This window comes from Kryptolebias marmoratus, linkage group LG3 (genome assembly GCF_001649575.2).
Source record: "Kryptolebias marmoratus isolate JLee-2015 linkage group LG3, ASM164957v2, whole genome shotgun sequence".
Classification (NCBI taxonomy): domain Eukaryota; kingdom Metazoa; phylum Chordata; class Actinopteri; order Cyprinodontiformes; family Rivulidae; genus Kryptolebias; species Kryptolebias marmoratus.
The window spans coordinates 30,068,495-30,070,494 of NC_051432.1; the positions used below are offsets into that span (position 1 = coordinate 30,068,495).

The 2,000-nt window shown below is 41.2% G+C and overlaps 1 protein-coding gene across 1 annotated transcript in view; it reads right to left on the minus strand.

Annotated features, from left to right (window-relative positions):
* Positions 1-212: 212 nt before the first annotated feature.
* Positions 213-2,000, minus strand: part of capn2b (calpain 2, (m/II) large subunit b) — a 17,525-nt gene continuing 15,737 nt past the window's right edge. Inside the window, exons 19-21 of the mRNA XM_017441335.3 lie at positions 670-786; positions 412-470; positions 213-336 (exon numbers count right to left, since the gene is read on the minus strand). Coding sequence (XP_017296824.1) covers positions 313-336; positions 412-470; positions 670-786 — 200 coding nt within the window. The 3' untranslated portion in view covers positions 213-312. The remainder of the gene's footprint in view (positions 337-411; positions 471-669; positions 787-2,000) is intronic.

Sequence of the window (2,000 nt, forward strand, 5' to 3'; positions counted from 1 at the left end):
GTTAGTTATTAGTCATGGTGGAAACTCTGACAGGACTGGTTGTTTGGGTCCAGTGGACCATTCCGAGCTAAAATCTGTTGATATTCAGAGGTGTTGCAGTTTTTTACACATTAGTTTTCTCTCATGACTTGATCATGTGACCAGTACCAGGTGTGATTCCACTCAGGTAAACACACCTGTGTGCAGGTGCTGACTGAGACACAGAGCCGAGGTTCAGAGGATTTCAGTTTATTGGTTTAAGGTGACAGGTGGAAACGATAAACATGGACAGAAACGTGAAGCTGCTGGAAGCAGAAGGATGGAGGCTCCGCTTCAGATCATGGCAAAGTTTAACCACTGCAGGAAGACAAACACAAGATCACATTCTGAACTCAGACTCTGATGATCCACTTGGACTGGTTCTGGTCTCACCTGGTTGAAGTCGAACTCAATGGAGCCGCTGTTGTGGGGGTCCAGTTTCTGAAAGATCCCTGAGGGAGAAGAAAGATCACACATCAGTGTCTCTGGCTTTGTTCAGGTCTCACAAAATACAGTTTCTGCAGCTGTGTTTGACGGTTGGTGTTTGGAAGAGGATCAATTTTTCAGTCTGTAAGCATCATATGCAGCTAAAGTTAGCTGCATCTGTTTGCTGTTTAGCAGCTGAAGTTAGCTGTGTCTGTTAGCACTCACGCATCATCATCTCCAGCCTCATCAGACAGCCCACAAAGTTGTCGAAGTCGATGGTCATGTCGGGGTCGGAGTAACGAGCCACCAGCAGCTGGTAGATGGTGTTGTTGAGGGTAAAACCTGCAGAAAAAGCCCATCAGGAGTCACCATGAGCAAAAACGGATTCTAATCTAAACTAAATACATAAAAATGGAGTCCAAACAAAAACCATAGTTTTAACATTAATTCTGAACCAGTTTTTATTGATCATCAGTAAAAAACGCAGCAGAAGCTAATCGTGTTAGCATTAGCATCGCTGTGTGAAATGTTCAAACTGTTGGTTTTCAGAAGTTCAGGTTTATAATTTTATGAGTGAAAATGATGAGCAGACGATGGTTTTTGTTGAGAATAATCAGGTTCCTGAACTTTAAAGTGTTGAATGAACAAAAAAAATCATCATGTCAAACATTATATTTTATATTTATGGATAAAGAAATCTGTCATTAATTTTTATTTTGCTGAATGAGTTGACAGAAGAAAGAAGCTGACATACCGTCTGCATCAGGTCACTGCAGCAGCAGAGAGACACAAACACCATTAGAAAGCTCACACACACACACACACACACACACACACACACACACCACTGAGGAAGAGGAGCACTGTTAGTGAGCAGGAGATGAAGAGGTTTTGATTGACAGCAGCTCTTCAGTGTCCCACAGAGAAAATTAACCACTTCCTGTTTCCTGGAGTTTTCAGCGGTGAGTCAGAGGAAAATTACCGTGACTCACGAGATCAGGAGGCAGAAGTGACTAATCCAGGATAAGAACAGAAAACTGGGCTTGACTAATCCTGATCACAGCTTCCTGGATTAATCTGCTTCACAAACATCAAGTCAGGTATGGAGGACCAAAACTGACATAATTACAAATAAAAGCAGAAATATATAAAAGGCTCAATAAATTTAAAAAGGCCAAATAAATAAATTGATACGCTTAAAATGCATCAATTTAAAAAAGGAGAACCTTACCCCATGTTTTATAAATGCATTTTCAGCTTTAAACTCAGACAGACAGGTTGTGGTTTTTGGACCTGAGCATCTTAGGAACAAACTCTGCAGCCTTTCTCTTCCTCTGGATGGCATTAATTTGTTCTCCAGTTCTAAAGTAAAGAACCTCGGTGTTATTTAGGATCAGGATGTCTTTTAACCCCACATTAAAACTGTTACCAGGACTGCTTTCCTCCACCTGAACAACATCACTGAAATCAGAAACATCTCGTCTGAAAATGATGCAGAAAAACTGCTCCGTGCATTTATCACCTCCAGGCTGGACTGTTGGAACTCTTTATTATCT